The 18738-nt window shown below is 36.3% G+C and overlaps 1 protein-coding gene across 1 annotated transcript in view; it reads left to right on the top strand.

Annotated features, from left to right (window-relative positions):
• Positions 1 to 18738, top strand: part of SHOC1 (shortage in chiasmata 1) — a 114796-nt gene that overhangs the window by 41202 nt on the left and 54856 nt on the right. Inside the window, exons 21-26 of the mRNA XM_049774727.1 lie at positions 314 to 557; positions 3841 to 3869; positions 4251 to 4676; positions 13297 to 13416; positions 15143 to 15319; positions 18313 to 18417. Of these exons, the coding sequence (XP_049630684.1) occupies positions 314 to 557; positions 3841 to 3869; positions 4251 to 4676; positions 13297 to 13416; positions 15143 to 15319; positions 18313 to 18417 (1101 nt within the window). The remainder of the gene's footprint in view (positions 1 to 313; positions 558 to 3840; positions 3870 to 4250; positions 4677 to 13296; positions 13417 to 15142; positions 15320 to 18312; positions 18418 to 18738) is intronic.

Below are 18738 nucleotides of genomic sequence, written 5' to 3'. Positions count from 1 at the left end.
TAGCTTAATAATTAATAATTAGCAATGTCAAGGTAGTTGTTTCATCCACTAAATTTAGAATAATTTGATTTCTTGGTAATTCTGTATATTTAAATAAACTTTTATGTGGCTTCTGTGCTATAATCATTTAGACTTTATAAATATCAGCATCTTAAAGACAAAACACTCAATAATTCAAGTTTTACTTTTCCTTCCAATGCATGAAAATCTTTCACAAGCAATTTCCAGAATAATTATTTTCATTGTTATTCACCTTTTTTTGTTGTATGTTTTATTTCTGACTATTTGATTTGGAACTTGATATGTTTTTAAGTGCCACAAACTAAAGAGCCCATCAACCAGGATTCAGCTATCAATTTGAAAAAGGCATTTTCTCACAAAGAAAAAAGTCTTGTGGTTAGTCCTACAAACACAGAGAGGTGGAAACAAACCAGACTAAATCTGATAGTGACTAAAACTTTGGAACATCCGAATATATATTTGTGTCATGAGAATCTACCTTCTGATACTAAAATGGAGATACATTTCCCTGGAAAAGAACTTCAGTTAGAAGGAATGTAATACTAAATGTCACTTGTCTGAACACTTTTTTTTTTTTTTTTGGTTTTTCGGGCCACACCCGTTTGATGCTCAGGGGTTACTCCTGGCTAAGCGCTCAGAAATTGCCCCTGGCTTGGGGGGACCATATGGGACGCTGGGGGATTGAACTATGGTCCTGATCCTTGGCTAGCGCTTGCAAGGCAGACACCTTACCTCTCGCGCCACCTCACCGGCTCCTTGTCTAAACACTTTTAACATGAGAAAGTAGAAATGTCAGCTTTCAAAAAGGAAAAATATAACTAATTTCTAGCATTTAATATTGACCCTTGCTACATTAGAATGTGATTTTTAAAGATTATGATTTAAGCATTGGCCATAGATTTTACTTTATCTAGTTAGCCCAATAATCATTTCATTTTTCTCAAAAAAGCCTTATGAAGTATACTTTACCTAAAATAAAATTAACTGTTTTAACTGTACCATCTGATGCATTTTGAAAAAGATGTATAGCCAAGATCTGCCATCATAATTAAGGCATAGCTGTTTCAGACCAGGTACGTGACTAAGTGGTAGAATGCTTTCCTTGCTTGTGTAAAGCCCTGTATTAGATCTCTTTTGCCACACATGCACAGAAATATGTAGATGACTTCTAGAGCCAAAAAGTTTATTTGTGTTCACTTGCTTTCTATATTTTCCTTTATTTATCTCTCTGCTCTATAAATTTCTAATCCTTGATTCCAGATAAACACTGGTCTATTTTCTGTTACATTTGGTTTATCCTAGACTTTAAGGAATCATACAGCATAAACTTTAAGGTATCTGGCATCTACTCAGCATGACATTTTTGAGATCCACTTATGACATTGCATATAAATAGAGTACCGTATGTTTATTTTTATTATTAAGTAAATTTTATTGCATGGGTGTACCACAGTCAAGTCTGCCTTTTATCTTATCTTTTTCTTAATAATTATGAATAAAACTGTTATAAATGTTCCTATTCAAGTCTTTTTCATGGATATATGTTACCATTTTACTTGAGTGAATATCTAAGAATCAAATTACTGGAACTTACTGGAACTGTTTAATTTTATAATGTACTATCAAACTGTTTTTTACATGTTGCATCTTTGTACAGTTGCAGCAATGTTGTTTAGTCACTATATCCTTGCTAATTGTCAATACTGATAGTCAATTTAGCCATTCTAATGTGTGTAAATTGTGCTATTTCATGGCTTCAATTTGTATTTTCCTGATGGATAATGATAAATATCATATCTTTACAACTTTTTTTTTCAGTTTTTTTTGGGGGGAAGAGGCATGTTCAGGAGATTATTCTTAGCTCTGCACTCAGGAATCACTCCTGGTAGAGCTTGAGGGGAGCATAGAGATACTGGGGATTGAACTTGGGACAGACACATGCTAATCAAATGTCCTACCTTCTGTACTATCTTTCTGGGTCCTCTTTTTACATATTTCTTGACCATGTGCATATCTTCCTTTTTGGGTTGGGAAGAGGGTATGGCATTGGTTGGGCCACACCTGACTGTGTCAGTATTTACTCCTGGCTCTACTCTCAGGTTTAACTCCTGGTGGTGTTCGGGGTACCATATGTGATGCCAGGGATCAAATCCAGGTAGACTGTGTACCAGGTAAGCATCCTATATACTGAACTCTCTCTATTATGTAACTCATTTACCTTCGAGGTATAGATTTAAAGGAAATCACTAAATAGTTTTTAGTATATACATAGAGTTTATTTATCACCACAATCAAGTTCTAAATATTTTTATCATTCCTCAAAAGAAATGAGTACTCAAGATCAATCACTTTATATGTTTTTCCAGCTGTGGAATCTAGTCTTTATATATTTGTCTGTTATGGATGTTTCATGTAAGTGGAATCATTCATTATGTGATTTTCCTTTTATTTTTTAACTTTTGGGGGGGGCATATCCAGTGGTGCTTAGGATTTATTTCTGGCTCTGCACTCAGAAATCACTCCTGGCAGGTTAGATGACCATATGGATGCCAGGGATAGAATCTGGGTTTGTCAAAGTCATCCACATGCAAGGCAAATGCCCTACCACTGTGCTGTCACTCCCACCCCATTAGTGGTTTTCATCTTTCATGACTGTCTCCTTTTATTTACCATTTTTAAAAATTATATATTTATTTAAACACCATGATTACAAACAAGTCTGTAGTTGGGTTTCAGTTATAGAAAAGAACATTCCCCTTCATCAATGCAACCTTCACACCACCAATGGCCCCCATATTTTTCCTCCCCCAGCCCCTGCCTGTATTCAAAACAGGCATTCTATTTCTCTCACTCACTACCATTGTCATGCTAGCTGTTAGTGTACTTATTTCTCTAACTACACTCACCACTCTTTGTGGTAAGCTTCATGTCATGTGCCAGTTTTCCACTCCTCATCTCTATTGTCTTTGGGTATTATTAACATACTGTCTTTTATTTTTTTAAAATCCCACAGATGAGTGAGACTATTCTCTTTTCCTCTGACTTACTTCACTCAGCATAATAGTTTTCATGTCCATCCATGTACAGGAAAATTTCATGATTTCATTTTTCTGATGACTGAATAGTATTCATTTGTACATTTGTACCACAGTTTCTTTAGCCACTCATCTGTTGTTGAGCATCTGGGTTGTTTCCAGAGTCTGGCTATTGTAAATAGCATTGCAATGAATATGGGTGTGCAGAAGTCTTTTTTGTATTGTGTTTTAGTGTTCTAAGGGTATATCGCTGGGAATGGTTTAGCTAGATCATATGGGAGCTCATTTTCCAGTTTCCAAAAATATTTATCCACATTGTAGCATGTATATATAAATTATATTCTATTATACATACACATTTAAATATCTGCCAAAACTTTTTTGAAATATTGCCATGGTTTTTATATACTGATGTGTATGTTGTTTTAGTACTTTTTTTTTTTTTTGGTTTTTTGGGCCACACTCGTTTGACGCTCAGGGGTACTCCTGGCTATGCGCTCAGAAATCACCCCTGGCTTGGGGGAACCATATGGGACGCCGGGGGATCGAACCGTGGTCCATCCTACACTAGCGCTTGCAAGGCAGACACCTTACCTCTAGCGCCACCTTCCCGGCCCTGTGTTTTAGTACTTTTTAAAAGTATATGTATTGCAAGTTTTTCTTCTAGTCTATAATTTGCTTCAGACATAAGGTTATGACCCTAGAATAACTGTTACTCCAAAGGCTATGACATATTTTGCAGCTTTTAACAATAGAACTTTTGTGAAATTATTTCTTTACCTAGTAAACTAGCTTCTGAAGGAGGAAATTATGGTACTACTTTTTATTATTTAAAAAATTATATTTTATTCAGACTAAAAGTAGATTTTTCGAAGCAGTAAACAAGTGTTTTTAAAAATAGATTATAGTACATACTCCAAACCTCAAGGGCACTGGAACTAGAAGGGGTAGAATGGGGATAATACTTGTCTTGGTGCAACTAAGAATCACTCTGTTAACTTAAAGGATGGATCTAAGGATTTTTTTTTCTGAAAAGGGGCAGTAGGCCAAATAAGTTTGAGGATCTCTGAAGTTAGCAAGGTATACTTAAGGATCAAATTATATTAAAAAACGACAACTAAAAGTTACCTTAATATTCAGTAGAATACTCATTTAGTCATAGAAGTCATCTTAATACTTCTATTATATTTTCAGCATGGCAAGAACATAAAGGTTGCTCTTCATCTATTATACTTACTAATGAGAAATCTACAAATGATCATTTATCACTTCCACAAAAAAGTCCATCTTTGGTAAAAGAAGTACCAGACCTATGTTTTTCTGATGATGATATTGCTATTAAGACAGCAACAAAAGAAGAGAAAGCAAAAAATGATATGGAGGTAGATTATAAAACAATTGAAAATGAAGAAAATCAAGAATATGAAAAACTTAACTACACAATGCCATACACTGAGTCACATTCCACTGCAAAACTTGAAAAAGTGTCTTTTAAGATTGCTCAAAATTGTGAGAATAGTTTGGACCCTTTGAACAATTTTATTATGCTGCGAAGAAAAAATGAGACTTGTACTTCAACAAATTACTATAATGAAGTCACAGACAATGATGAAAAAGATGGTGGGTAATTAAGTAATATTTTAACATAGACATTATAGCTTCAGTGACTAGGTGTGGATATCATTTTTTATATAAATAAAATAAATTTAACTCAGTTGAATTATATCAGAAATCACTCCTGGCAGGCTCGGGGGGCCATATGAGATGCCGGGATTCAAACCACAGACCTGCATGCAAAGCAAATGCCTTACCTCCATGCTATCTCTCCGGCCCCAATATATATTTTTCAAAGTTAAAGATTCATGGAACTGTGTATAGAAAGCAATATAAGTAGATGTAAATAATGTATTTTCTAAAAAAAATTCAAAATGTGTTTGCATCACATAAGTTGCTGCTTATAAAAGTTACTTTCTACAACTTAACTATACATATTCATAGTATTTCTAGCTTTTGCTGATCATTCTTCATCTTTTTTTCCTCTTAGCTCACAATTATAACTTCATATTTTAGTAGTAATGTGGGTAATATTTATCTTATTTTATTTCTAGTCTTATTTTATAGTTTATCAAGAGGCAAGAAGAAATGTTGCAACTTGTTAGGCTTCCTCAAAACCTCCAATAACAAGCATTACTAAAATATAGCTAGTTATAGTCTATTAAAATATTACTTGAAAGTAAAACAAAATTAAAATAGAGTACAGAATATTTTGCCTCTTCTTTTCACCTGCTCTTAAAGCTCAAATATTGAAATATTTCAAGATGGTAGTGTTTCTTTTTTTTTTTTTTTTTTTTTTTTTTGGTTTTTGGGCCACACCCGGTGACGCTCAGGGGTTACTCCTGTCTATGTGCCCAGAAGTCGCTCCTGGCTTGGGGGACCATATGGGACACCGGGGCATCGAACCGCGGTCCATCCATGGCTAGTGCAGGCAAGGCAGGCACTTTACTTCTAGCGCCACCGTCCGGCCCCGATGGTAGTGTTTCTAAAATAATAAAAATATTTAGCCATATCTGGCAATGCTCAGAGGTTATTTCTGGATCTGCACTCAGGAATAATTCCTGGCAGTACTCTGGGGACCATATGGGATGCCAGGGAATCAAACCCAGGTCAGCCACCTTACCAGAGGAAGCACTTTACCTACTGTACTCTCTCTCCAATCTTTTTTTCTAATTTTTTTAAATTTAATCACTCTTATCCAGTTGCAAAGTATGATTGAGTCAGTCATACAATGTCCAACACACATCCTTTCACCAGTGCATATTTCCTGCCACCAATGTCTTCGGTTTCCCTCCAGCCTCCCACTGCATTCCCCTCACCTGTCTCCATGGCAGACATTTTTCTCCTCCTCCCCCTCTTTTCTCACATACCCCTCCTTCCCCTCCCCCACCACTCCTTCCCCTCCCCCTTCTCCCCCTCCCCCTCATCGTCCTCCCCCTCCCCTTCTTCCCCCTCCACTTCTTCTTTCTCCTCCCCTCTTCCTCTTCCTCCTTCCCCTCCTCCTCCTCCTCCTCCTCATCTTCCTCCTCTCTCTCTCTGTCTCTCTGTCTCTGTCTCCCTCTCAATTTTTCCTTTAGGCATTGTGTTTTGCAATATTATTAGTGAAGTTGTATCATACCTCCTTTCAAAACTCAATTCTTGTCAGCGTGATCATTTCCAACTATTAGGTCCTCTTTAAAGATTTGAAATAATTCAATAGTGAATCTGTCTGGACCTAGGCTTTTGTTTTATTGGAAAGACTTTTGGTTATCATTTCAATTTTCTCAATAGAAATAGCTATGTTCAGGTATATCAAATTATTGTGGTTCAACTTTGAAAGATTATAGGAGTCCAAGCATTTATCCATTTCATCTAGTTTTCTCATTTTCTGGCATAAAACATTTCAGAGTAACTGCTTATTATATTTTGAATTTCTGTAGTGCCTGTTGTGACATCCTACTTTAATTTCTGCTATGGGTTATTATGGTTTTCTCTTTTTTGTTGAGTCTTGAGTCAAGGTTTACCAAGCTTGTTTATTTTTCAAAATACAAATGTTTGCTTTCACTGATCTTTTGGATAAATTTTTGGGTTACCAGTTCATTAATTTCTGCTCTAACTTTTGTTATTTTCTTCCTCCTGCTTGCTTTCAGCTCCTTTTATTGATTTCCCAATTTCTTAAACTGTACAATCAAATTATTTATGTAGACTCTTTCTTCCTTTTTGATGAATGCTTACAGAGATATAAACTGTTCTGTTAACACTATTTTTGCTGTATTCCATAAATTTTGATAGTTCACATCCTCATTTTTATTTTTTTCCAGGAATCTTTTTATTTCCTCTATAACCTACTGGTTGTTCAATAGTGAGCTGTTTTAAGTTATTATATATATTAAATGCCTTCTCTTTCATTTCTTCCTTCAAACCTTTCTGATTTTTGCCTGTTTGGTCTTTCAAGAGTTGACAAAGTGGTTTTGAAGTCTCCAACTACTCTTGTGTTGCTATTTATGTCTCTCTTCAAGTCAATTAGCAGTTTTGTTCTCGTTGGCCTCTCCTTTGCATATATGTTTGAGTGTGATTTCTTTCTGATTTACATATTTCTTGATTATTAAGAAATGACCCTATCTGTCTCTTACAATCTTTTTGGGCCTGAATTCTATGTCATTTTATATTTCTATGGTCACCCAAATAGTCTTTTAAGCTTTGATTTTGAGTTTGTGTTTGCTCTGACTGTTCAAATGTATTTCTTGCAGGCAGCATAAAGTTGAATTCAATTTTCTAATCCATTTTGCCACTTCATGTCACTTAATTAATGCATTTTGTCTGCTGATATTGAAACAGACTATTGCCATGGAATTTTATACCTTTTGGCGGGGGGGTTTATCTTGTCTTAAAGTACTCCCCTCAGTTATTTTTTTAAAGCCAGGTTTGAGTCTATAAAGTTCCTGAGCTGTTGTTTATACACTGTGTATAGTTCCTTCAAATCTAAGTGAGAGTCTGGCTTGGTGAAGTATTCTTGGTGAAACATTCATTTTATTGATCCTTTTCACTATATACCACTGCTGCCTTCAGGCCTGGAGGGTTGCCTTTGGTAAAATTGTTGTAAGTCTTAAGGATGCTCCTTTGTATGTGATTTATGTCTTTGATATTAACTGCTTTTAGTATTCTATAACTTGCTATGATTTTCATCCTGATAAGGATGTGTCCTAGAGTATTTTTATTTGTATCTCTTTTAGGTGGTACCCTTTGGATATCATGATATGTGTACATGTGCTCTTCAGTTCTGGAAACTTCTCAGCAAAAATATCTTTGACTATTTCTTCTCATAGGGACTGTCTTCCTGGCCCTATGAAATGCTCGGGATACTTATGTTGTTATTCTTGAATTCATTTCAATTTTCTGTTAGCTATTTTAAGACTTCCATTTTCTGCTGTTGCCTGGAAGTATTATGCAGCTCATCTTCAAGCTCACTTATTTGTATTCAGTAATTGCTACTATGCTAATGAGGCCTCCCAGTGAGTTTTTCATTTGCCTACCAAGATTTTCAGTTATGTCATTTCTGTTTGAAGTTTTCTCATTTCTACTTTCTTATCCTCTTGAATTTTATTGACAGTCTGCTCCATTTTTTTTTTACTTCCTGAACATTCTCAACATTTTATCTCTAAAGTAATCAGAGAGTTTATATAGATGGTGATACTAGTTGGGTCTTTAGAGCTACCATCTTTACTAAATGTGGTGGTATTCTGTTTTGCTTTCCATTGTTACCATTGCAGTCTAGAGGTGTTTATTATATATTATGGTATGGCTCATTGACTTGAAGAAATGTATAAACATGGAGTGAATCAGAGTGGCCATGCTTTTTCTCAGAATGCACTGACCTGGGTGTGAAAATGGTACCTCTAAGTACAAAGAGAATTCCACTGCCACTTGATCTGTATGCCTCACTTTCTTTCTACTGTGTGTTTCTAAATTTTTTATCTGTTGTCGTATTATTAGTAATGTCTCTAGTTACATATCTATGTGTATATATTGATTTGGTCTTTTGGGGACCATTCAGCCATGCTTAGGTTACTCCTCGATCTGCACCAGGAATCACTATTGACAGGCTTAGGGCACTATATGGGATACCAGTGATTGAGCCAACATTGGTCACATGCAACATAAATACCCTACCTACTATAATATCACTAGGCCCCATTATATATTTTAATCTTCTGTAATGCTTAGGGAAGTTGTACTTCCCTACAGTTCTCACCAAAAACTAACATTTATTTAAAATTATAATTAGGCATTAAGTTATATTAAGGTAAATATTATAATGGTGCTGACCTGAGAAATTTTACCATATAATAGACTGTGCCAGATATGAAAATATATAACTACAATATGATATTGTAAGTGCCAGGGCAAAGGGATTCACTGAATGTTGAATATATTAAAAAGTAGTAGAGTGGGTAGAACTTTTATATGTAGAACTTATAGAAAATTCCTAGTATATGTTCAAGCTAAAGAAAGAGATAAGGATAGGGACCGGAGTGATAGCACAGTGGTAAGGCATCTACCTTGTATGCAGCTGACATAGGACAAACCTGGTTCGATCCCGGGCACACGTATGGTCCCCAAGCCTGCCAGGAGTGATTTCTGAGTGCAGAGCCAGGAGTAACCCCTGAGCACCGCCAGGTGTGGCCACTCCCCAAAAATGATAAGGATAAATATTACATACTGCTAAAGAGATTAACTTAACTGATTGACTTAACTCTGATCAACATATATGCACCAAATTAATGGGCAGTAAAATTAGAGCAACAACTATTAGACATAAAGGATACCTCAGTAGGAACATAATAGTGGTGGGAGATTTTAATACCTCACTTTTTTTTACTGGATAGATCAACTAAACACACAAGTAAGGAAACAAGATTCTAAAATAAGAAATTGAATGCCCACACTCTCCTCTGTTACCTAGTATAGTTTTGGAAGGCCTTTCTTTTGGGTCACACCCGGCAGCACTCAAGGGTTACTCCTGGCTCTATGCTCAGAAATCACTCCTGGCAGGCTCAGGGGACCATATGGGATGCCGGGATTCGAACCACTATCCTTCTGCATGAAAGGCAAACGCCTTACCTCCATGCTATCTCTCCGGCCCCTGGAAGACCTTTTTGCAATAATCAGGTAAGAAAACAAACTGAAAAGCATTCAAATTTAAAAACTTTTTTTCTTTTTTTGGTTTTTGGGTCACACCTGGCGGCACTCAGGGGTTACTCCTGGCTCTATGCTCAGAAATCGCTCCTGGCAGGGATGCCGGGATTTGAACCACCGTCCTTCTACATGCAAGGCAAATGCCTTGCCTCCATGCTATTTCTCCGGCCCCCAATTTAAAAACTTTTAAGTGGTCACTATTTGCAGATGGTTTAGTATACACAAAATACCCTAATGTCTCCCACACACACCAAAAGAAAGCCTCCTAGAATAAGCCAATTTAACAAAGTAGCATAATGGCCAGAAGGCACATGAAAAAATGCTCTGTGTCACTAATCATCAGGGAAATGCAAATCAAAGTAATGATTCAAAGTAATGAGATACCAACTCACACCAAAGAGACTGACACTTATCCTAAAGAACAAAAACTACCAAGGTTGGCATGGATGTTGGGGAAAGAAGAGACCTTCATTCACTGCTAGTGGGAATGTTGACTAGTCCATTTTTTCTTTAGAAAATGAAATGAACATTTGTCAGAAATATAGGAATTGAGCTTCCATACACTACAACAATTCCATTCCTGGGAATATACCCTAGAAGCCCCAAAACACAGTGCAGAAAAGGCATCCATACTCCTTATTTTTTATAGCACTATTCACAATAGCCAAAATCTGGAAACAACCCACATGCCCAAGAATAGATGAAAGAATAAAGAAGCTATATGGAATACTATGAAGCCATTAGTAAAAAATAAAGTCATGGAACTTATTGATACATGCATGGACATGGAGTAAAATGTCACTCAAGCTGAGTGAAGTGAGTCAGAGGGAGAGGAACAAACACAGAATGGCCACACTCATTTGTGGAATATAAAGAAGCAGTAGGAGAAAATACCAAAAGACAATAGAAACAAAGACCAGGGGACTGGAGTGATAGTGCAGTGGTAGGGTGTTTGCCTTGCAAGCGGCTGACCCAGGACGGACCTGGATTCAATCCCTGGCTTCCCATATGGTTCCCCAAGTCAGGAGCAATTTCTGAGCGCATATCCAGGAGTCACCCCTGAGCATTACCAAGCCCAAAAACCAAAAAAAGAAAAAGTAACAAAGACCAAGAGGACTGGTCCTTTGTAGAAAGCTTTAAAAAAAATGGAGAGAGTAGTTAGTGTCTCTAACTACTACATGTTAGCTTTAAAAAAAATGGAGAAAAGGTACTAGTCTGATCTTGGTACTAGAATGATCTTGGTCAGGGAAGGTACTAGTATGATAATGGGAAATGATGACTCTGGACAAGAACTGGGTGCTGAAAGGAGGTAAAGTGACATTAAGAACAGTATATGGGGCCCGGAGAGATAGCACAGCGGCGTTTGCCTTGCAAGCAGCCAATCCAGGACCTAAGGTGGTTGGTTCGAATCCCGGTGTCCCATATGGTCCCCCGTGCCTGCTAGGAGCTATTTCTGAGACAGCCAGGAGTAACCCCTGAGTACCTCTGAGTGTGACCCAAAAAACAAAAAAAAACAAAAAAAAAAGAACAGTATATGGAGATAACCATATATGGTTATATAACCAAGATATATAACCACTATATGGAGATAACCTAAGTGTCAATGACAGATAAAAGATGTTGTAGTTGGGGCCGGTGAGGTGGCGCTAGAGGTAAGGTGTCTGCCTTGCAAGCGCTAGCCAAGGAAGGACCGTGGTTCGATCCCCCGGCGTCCCATATGGTCCCCCCAAGCCAGGGGCGATTTCTGAGTGCTTAGCCAGGAGTAACCCCTGAGCGTCAAACGGGTGTGGCCCAAAAACCAAAAAAAAAAAAAAAAAAAAGATGTTGTAGTATATATACACAAAGGAATACAATACAAAAAACTCCAGAGTATGTGGCAACTGGAATGGATCTTGAGATTACTGTGCTAAGCAAACTAGTAAGAGTAAGAAGGAACAATACTAGATTGCTCACTTATCTGTAATATACAGAGAAACAAAGCAAAGGAATGGACAATGTCAAATGACAGCAGTTTAGTCCTGATTACAGAATTTAGAATACCAAGCAAGGGGAAAAGTTGTTGGAGAGGAATGATGTGGTTGACTAGAAGTAGCACAGGGGCCCTGGTGAAGTATCTTTGGCACTTTGGTTGTTGTGAGGTGAGGTAATTGTGTACATCAAAAATCATAAGTATTATAGGCTGGAGAGATAGTACAATGGGTTAGGCATTTGCCTTGCATGCTGCTGGTTTGGGTTAGTTCCCAGAATCCCATATGGTCCCTCAAGCAATGCCAGGAGTGAATTCTGAGTGCAGACCCAGCATAACTCTTCATCATTTCTTGGTGTGGCCCCTAAACAAAACTAAGCTAAACACACACACACACACACACACACACACACACACACACGCACACACACACACACATGCACACGCACACATGGGCCGGAGAGATAGCATGGAGATAAGGCGTTTGCCTTTCATGTAGAAGGTCATTGGTTCGAATCCTGGCGTCCCATATGGTCCCCTGTGCCTGCCAGGAGCAATTTCTGAGTGTGGAGCCAGGAGTAACCCCTGAGCACTGCTGGGTGTGACCCAAAAAGAAACTACACACACACAAAAAACACACACACACACACAAACATTGGCACTATTATAAACAGTGACATAAACTATAATAACTAAAATTTTTAAAATAATATAATGCAGCTGGATAATTTTTGAAGGTCTTACAAACTTTTATTCACTGGTTGATGATTCAGGCAGCAATTTTATCTTGCAGGATCAAAGGGAATTCCAGGAACTGTACAAAATAAGACTTATAGGCATAAAAGGGCAGGTTAGATAAGAAAGTTATACTAAGTTTGTTTGTTGACAAACCCAAGTTTGTCCTGGGCTGGCCACATGTAAGGCAAATGCCCTACTGCTATGCTATCGCTCTGGCCCCTATACTAGCAAATTTTGTGGTATGGTCACCACTTTTGGAAATGGCAGGGGTCTGACATAGATTATCTCACAAGTGCTCACCAGTTGATTCTAGTTAATTAACTGGTCTAAGATTTCATTTCTTAGAGATCGAATGTTTAAATTAGTATTAAATTCTGTAGAGTTGAAATTGGCTTTAAATTAGTATGAAGTCTTTAAGTTTTAGGTGTCATTGGGGTTTAGCACAAGTGACAGCCATTTTGAGCATTATCTCTGTCTTAGTCTTTGTCTCTGTTTCTATCTCTCTCCCACACACAAATCATTATAAAAATACTGAAAGTAGATGTATTGTTCATATTTTCCTGTAAGAAAACTGAAACTTGTGTTAGAATGGATTTGAAACACTGATCTAATCTTAGAATTCTTTCCATTATTACCATTCAGCTTCATATTACAATAGATTTAATCCCACTGAAGTAAAATAATTGTTTAATACTGATATGTTTTGAAGAATAACTTTAAAGTTGTGATCATATCTAGAGAAACTTTTAAAGTAAGATGATATTTTTCCTGAACAATGAAAATTAATATTTTTATTAGAATTTCAAGGTAAAGAATGTTCTTGGATGCTTCAAGAAGAAAATACAAATAAAATACTAGAAAATATTGATCAGGAAAAAATTGAAGTTAATGTCACTGAAGATAATATCATTGAAATTCAAGCATCAGGTAAGTGCATTTAAAGTGCATTCAATGGGGCCGGAGAGATAGCATGGAGGTAAGGCATTTGCCTCGTGTGCAGGTCAGTGGTTTGAATTCCAGCATCCCATATGGTCCCCCGAGCTTGCCAGGAACTATTTCTGAGCACAGAACTAAGAGTACCACCTGAGCACTGCCGGGTGTGGTCCAAAAACCAAAAACCAAACAAACAAAAATAAAGTGCATTCAAATTTCAGTAAATTCAGTGTCGGAGAGATAGCATGGAGGTAGGGCATTTGCCTTTCATGTAGAAGGACGGTGGTTCTAATCCTGGCATCCCATATGGTTCCCCGAGCCTGCCAGGAGTGATTTCTGAGCACTGCCGGGTGTGACCCCCCCCCCCCGCAAATTTTTTTCTGTAAATTCAAAACCGTTTCCTCAATCTAAGACAAATACTTCCTTTTCCATGTCTTTATCTTCACTTGTTTTAGGTATTTTCTCATTTCATTTCTGCATTCAACTTATTTCAAAGCTTGGAATACCCTATTTACTGCTGCTGCTCCTCTCAATTCTCTGCTCTTACCTACTGTTATTTCTTCCTTAGTTTCAATCACTGCTTCCCTACATTCAGAGAAGAATACATGCAACTTCTTGTTATAAAGGAGTTTCTTGAGACACAGATAATATACCACTGATAGAGGGCAAATTGGGAATCTTTATTACAGAAATGGGGACCACAGCAGACTGGTGTTTAAAAGAACTTGTGGCCCCTAATACAGTCAGGGATAAGTTTATAAAGGCAAAAATCATATCCTAGTCCAACAATGGACACAGTAGGTAAAGGGCTACAGGAATTTTGGTCAGCAAAGCAACTTACAGAAGTAAAATAAGCTAGCTAATGATTAAGCTGTCTATGGTTATGAAATATAATTGATTTGCCATTCTAGGGGACAATCACAATTGGTGGGTAGTGATTCTGAGAGCTGACCAATTTGTTTATGGGCTGTACTTTTTAATGGGTTACATCTAACCCTTGCAACAATGGAGAGGAGTTTCCTTCCTGTTGACAGGCTTTGAGGGATATAAAGATAGAGTTTCGTATGTCAGGGGCTGTTATGTTAGTCCATTTTCAGACTCTTGTGCTTAATCTAGAAAATGAACTCTCACTCTCTCTGTTCATTTATTTATTATCAGGGTAATGAAAATGATCTGTTTTGAATTTTCAGATTGATTAAACTTCCATTTAATTGTAAAGAATATATGTCTCCTAAAGAACAGTTCTTTAAGAACAGCATGTTTATTATTAAAATCAATAAGATCATTTATCATTAGTCCTTGATTATCTTATCATTATAGTTAAACTTTATTTTGACCTTTAGGTAACTATGCAAATCTTTAATATTTAAATTACTGATTTATTGAAAATCAGAACTAATATGCAATGGCTAAATATTTGCTTGAATTAAAGTTGTGAAATAATAATAGAAAAAAGAGCAGATTTTTTTTATAAAAGCATTGTCTTAATTCTTAATAAAATAATGCTTTTAGGGCCCAGAGAGATAGCACAGCGGCGTTTGTCTTGCAAGCAGCCGATCCAGGACCAAAGGTGGTTGGTTTGAATCCCGGTGTCCCATATGGTCCCCTGTGCCTGCCAGGAGCTATTTCTGAGCAGACAGCCAGGAGTAATCCCTGAGCACTGCCGGGTGTGACCCAAAAATTAAACAAACAAACAAAAATAATGCTTTTATTTTTACAGGTAGTCAGTGCCAAGCATTCTGTCTCTTAGAAGCAGCAGCTACTCCCATTTTAAAAGAACTTGTATGTCTCTGTACTCATGTGACTGCTAATTGGAAATTTGCGACTGTAATTTTTGATCAAACAAGGTTCCTCTTAAAGGAAAAAGAAAAAATAGTAAGTGATACTCTACCCAAAGGTGAGTACAAATAAAAAGTCAGATTATTTAAAATAATATATATTATTTAATAGAATGTAAATTTCTGTGTTGTATGTATCAAATTAGTGAAAATTGAATGTGGAAGTTGTAGATGAAGTCATAACCCAAGTTCAGTATATCAGCTAAATAAAGAGAAAAGGTAAAATGTCCTAAGTCCTTCCAAATTTGTTTTATAGTCCTGACCAACAGGGCTGGTCACAGAAAATAGACAAACATATAAGGAAACAAATAAATATACATGGACTGTCTACGATTCAGTGTCACCTGGAAAGCCATCAGTTATCTCACAGGCAAGGCCATTTATTCAGTACTATATCACTGAAGGGCGGCATATATATATATATATATATTCTTTTAAAAATAACTAGATTGCACAACACATACACAAAAAATAGTAACACAACATAATATATAATTAATGTCTCAATGCCAGTGAAACAAACTCTTCTATGAAAGGCATAGAGTAGCTGGATAGATCATTAAAGAAAATCCATCCATTTGCTGTCTATAGGAAAAATACCTAAACTCACAGGATAAATACAGCTTTAGAGTGAAAGGATGAAAAACAATCATACAAACCAATGGAATAAAAAGAAACTGGGACATCCACACTTATAACAGACCAAAGATTATTAAATATAGGGAGGAAAAAGAAAGTGGTAGGCACTACTTATTGGTTAAGAGAAAAATAAATCAAGTAAGTCAAGAAATACTATCATCATCATTTATGTACCAAATGAAGAGCCAGCAAATTTTGTAAAGCTTATATTAACAACTCTAAAGAAACACATTGACAGAAGCACAAAAGTAGAGACTTCAGCACTTTACTTTTACCACTACATAGATCAACAAGATAGAATATCAATAAAAAGACAAGAGCTAGACCTAAACAAGGAGCTAAAAGACCTGGGATTGTTGAACAGATACAGAGCTCTTCATCCCCAAAAGAAGAATACACATTCTTCTCTAGTGCACATGTAACATTACCTGAATAGGTCATATTTTAGGTCATAGCTCAAACATAAATAAATGTATAAACATACAAATTGTACAAAGTACTTTGCTATGATGGCAAACTTGGGCCAGAAGGAGGTATTGGTTGGACTCTGGGAACATTAATGAGGGAGGTTGACATGGTGTACATATTTTGACTATTGTAGTAAAAAACATGCAGCTGATTAATTCAACTATTTTTGGGTGCTGAAATATAGTATGTCTAAAGCTTAACTATAAATAACTTTCTAAATCAATGCTTTAAATTAAAATTTCATTTAATTATAAAAATGCATTTGGAAAAGCAAACATTAAAATAAAATTTAATTTCAAAAGTTTGTTTTTGGGCTGGAGTGGTAGTGCAGCGGTAGGGCATGCCTTGCACGCAGCTGACCCAGGACAGACCTGGTTCGATCCCCAAAGGGGCCCCCAAGCCAGGAACAATTTCTGAGCACATAGCCAGAAGTAACCCCTTAGCGTCACTGGGTGTGGCCCAAAAACCAAAAAAATGTATGATCTCAAAGACTAAGATATTGCCTCTGCTCCCACCAGACTGTTTTATTCCTATTAAGTATTACATTAGCATAATAAATTTATCATGACTAATATTGATACATTATCAATATGAAAGCCCAAAATTCTCATTTGAATTTGATCTGTGTTGTACAGTCTATAGATTTTGATAAATATATTGTCATATATTCACCAAAACAAAAACTAATAAACTACCTTGTTTCACACAAAAAGTTTCAATAAGTGTAAGCAGCTTAATATTGCAGAAGAAGAGATTAACTGAAAGATGTTAATAGATATCATCTAAAATAAAGTAGGTAGATGTTTTAAAAAGAACATCAGTGGTCTATAAAACAACTTCAAGCATACTAACATACTAGTAATTAGAGTTCTCAGAGGCAAAAGGGGGTAAATAAAAGATATTTTAAGAAATATTTAAGAAGATATTTAAATAAGAGATATTTAAGAAATAATGATTTCCGGGCCCGGAGAGATAGCACAGCGGCGTTTGCCTTGCAAGCAGCCGATCCAGGACCAAAGGTGGTTGGTTCAAATCCCGGTGTCCCATATGGTCCCCCGTGCCTGCCAGGAGCTATTTCTGAGCAGATAGCCAGGAGTAACTCCTGAGCACCGCCGGGTGTGGCCCAAAAACCAAAAACAAAAAAAAAAAAATTATAGGCTCAATCAAAAGAAAAATGTTATGTTACATGTGAAAATCAGAAATAAGGATGACATAGATTTCTTGTTGGAAGTAAAGCAAGTTAAAAGACAATACTAAAAGGGAAAAAATCCACCTACTTCTCTTTTTTTTTTTTTTTTTTTTTTTTTTTGGTTTTTGGGCCACACCCAGTGATGCTCAGGGATTACTCCTTGGCTTGCACTCAGAAATTGCTCCTGGCTTGGGGTACCATATGGAAAGCCCGGAATCTGGATCAGCCACGTGCAAGGCAAAAACCCTACTGCTTTGCTATCACTCCGGCCCCAAATAAAGACCTTTTCTGACCAAAAGGCTGAATTCAGGATATTGTTTTATGTTATAGTTTTCTGACTTTATTTTAACCAGTTGATTTTTTTCTTGTTTCATAACTAGAACTCATTATTTTTCAACTAAAGTATAAATAATTATATATTATTAAAGTAAGAACCTAAACTCTGAGTCTAGCTGTTTAAACTTAAATGTCTTCTACATCATTTAGTCACAAAATTACCTTGAACAAATACTATTTTTAATTTTTAAGATTATTATTCATAAAATTATCATCATCATAATCTTGCCTAATAGGGTTGTTGTTATGGATTCAATTACATAATAAGCTTAGCTATATAGTAAGCTTAGTAAGTACATAGTATACTTGACACATAGTAAGTATAAGATCAATTTTAGCTGCTATTGTTAGTTATTCTGTGATATGTTCTAAAATTTTGATTATTCATTCTATGTTTTTAAATATGTTTTGTTTACTTAGGCACAAATGATGAAAGTGAGACGACATACAAGTATGCTGCTCTCTTACACCTCCTGGTAACAATCAGAGATGTACTTTTAACATGTAACTTGGGCACAGCTTTAGGTTGGTGGAATAATTTTTCTTCTCTCCATTTTCCTACTGAAAAGTTTCATTCTAAGTATCTTTTAATTTTCTGAAAAAGATGTACCATATAGAAATATGTAGCCTAGTTTTACTTTCATATGAAACATCCTTTTATAATACATATACATTTACAATGAAATACATTTTATTCTTATATTCATTAAAATAACATAATGAGCCAGAGATAGTACAGTAGGGGCCAGAGAGATAATACAGTGGGTAGCACACTTACCTTCTGTGTGGCTGACCCAGGTTCAATTCCCAGTATCCCATATGGTCCCCAGAACACATCAGGATTTC

The sequence above is a fragment of the Suncus etruscus genome, chromosome 1 (genome assembly GCF_024139225.1).
Source record: "Suncus etruscus isolate mSunEtr1 chromosome 1, mSunEtr1.pri.cur, whole genome shotgun sequence".
Taxonomy (NCBI): Eukaryota; Metazoa; Chordata; class Mammalia; order Eulipotyphla; family Soricidae; genus Suncus; species Suncus etruscus.
This window is presented reverse-complemented; position numbering and strand designations above follow the sequence as displayed.